This window comes from Pygoscelis adeliae, unplaced genomic scaffold (genome assembly GCF_000699105.1).
Source record: "Pygoscelis adeliae isolate BGI_AS28 unplaced genomic scaffold, ASM69910v1 Scaffold121, whole genome shotgun sequence".
NCBI lineage: Eukaryota > Metazoa > Chordata > Aves > Sphenisciformes > Spheniscidae > Pygoscelis > Pygoscelis adeliae.
In genome coordinates this window covers 9493108-9493878 of record NW_008824359.1, presented here as the reverse complement: position 1 = coordinate 9493878, position 771 = coordinate 9493108, and the positions used below count along the sequence as shown (strand labels likewise).

Sequence of the window (771 nt, the reverse complement as noted above, 5' to 3'; positions counted from 1 at the left end):
GGGGGGGGGGGGGCCTCAGGGCGGTCATCGGGCAGCCCCCGTGTGGACGCGGGGTCGGGCAGAGCCGTTTGCCTCAGCACGCGGCGCCAGGCGAGCTTTTTGGGGGAAAAACCTGCATTTTTGAAGGTTTGCAACCAGCGTTGGTTCATCACCCCCCGGCTCCGACCCCCGGTGCTTGCAGAGGCCGGCGGTGCGGTCAGGGCCTGCCAAGAACAAGATGCCTTTTGGGTGAGATAGGAAGCGTGGGGATCGCCCGTCCCAATAACCTGCCTGCGGGCAGCTGGCCGCCTGCCTGGCCTGGCCACCGCCGTGGGTGCGAGCTGTCTTGCTTTGCCTCTTCCCCGCAGCGCTTGCCGGGTACCCGGCACCGCCTCGCGCCCCCAGCCCTCACGGCAGACTTTGTCTCTCCTCAGGCTCCGGATGAAGCCGCCCTGAGGGCGCTGGCGGAGACCCTGAAGCAGCACAGCATCGACCACGAAGTGTGGACGGAGCAGCCCGAGAACACGGCCACCTGCCTGGCGCTCAGGCCCTACCCGAAGGACCAAGTGCACCAGCACCTGAAGAAATTTAAATTGCTGAAGTGACCGCGGCGGTGACGGCTCTCCTCCTGGGCCGGAGCCGAGCTCAGCCCCGGACAGGCGCCGGGAGGAAAGCTGCCGTGTCTCGGGAGCGCTGTGCTAATGCTCAGCAGCAGGTAGCCTCCTCCTCCTTGCGTGGTGATAGCGGTTACGGAGTGTGAAACGGTTCTTTGGCGGGGTGGATTAAATGTTG

The 771-nt window shown here is 65.6% G+C and overlaps 1 protein-coding gene across 1 annotated transcript; it reads left to right on the top strand.

The window, feature by feature from the left end:
- Positions 1-9: 9 nt before the first annotated feature.
- PTRHD1 (peptidyl-tRNA hydrolase domain containing 1) lies at positions 10-764 on the top strand (the record flags this gene model as incomplete). Its single annotated transcript, XM_009319765.1, has 2 exons — positions 10-228; positions 414-764. Coding segments are annotated over 2 exons (390 nt in total), but the record flags the coding sequence as incomplete, so codon positions are not given.
- Between the last annotated feature and the right edge of the window lie 7 nt (positions 765-771).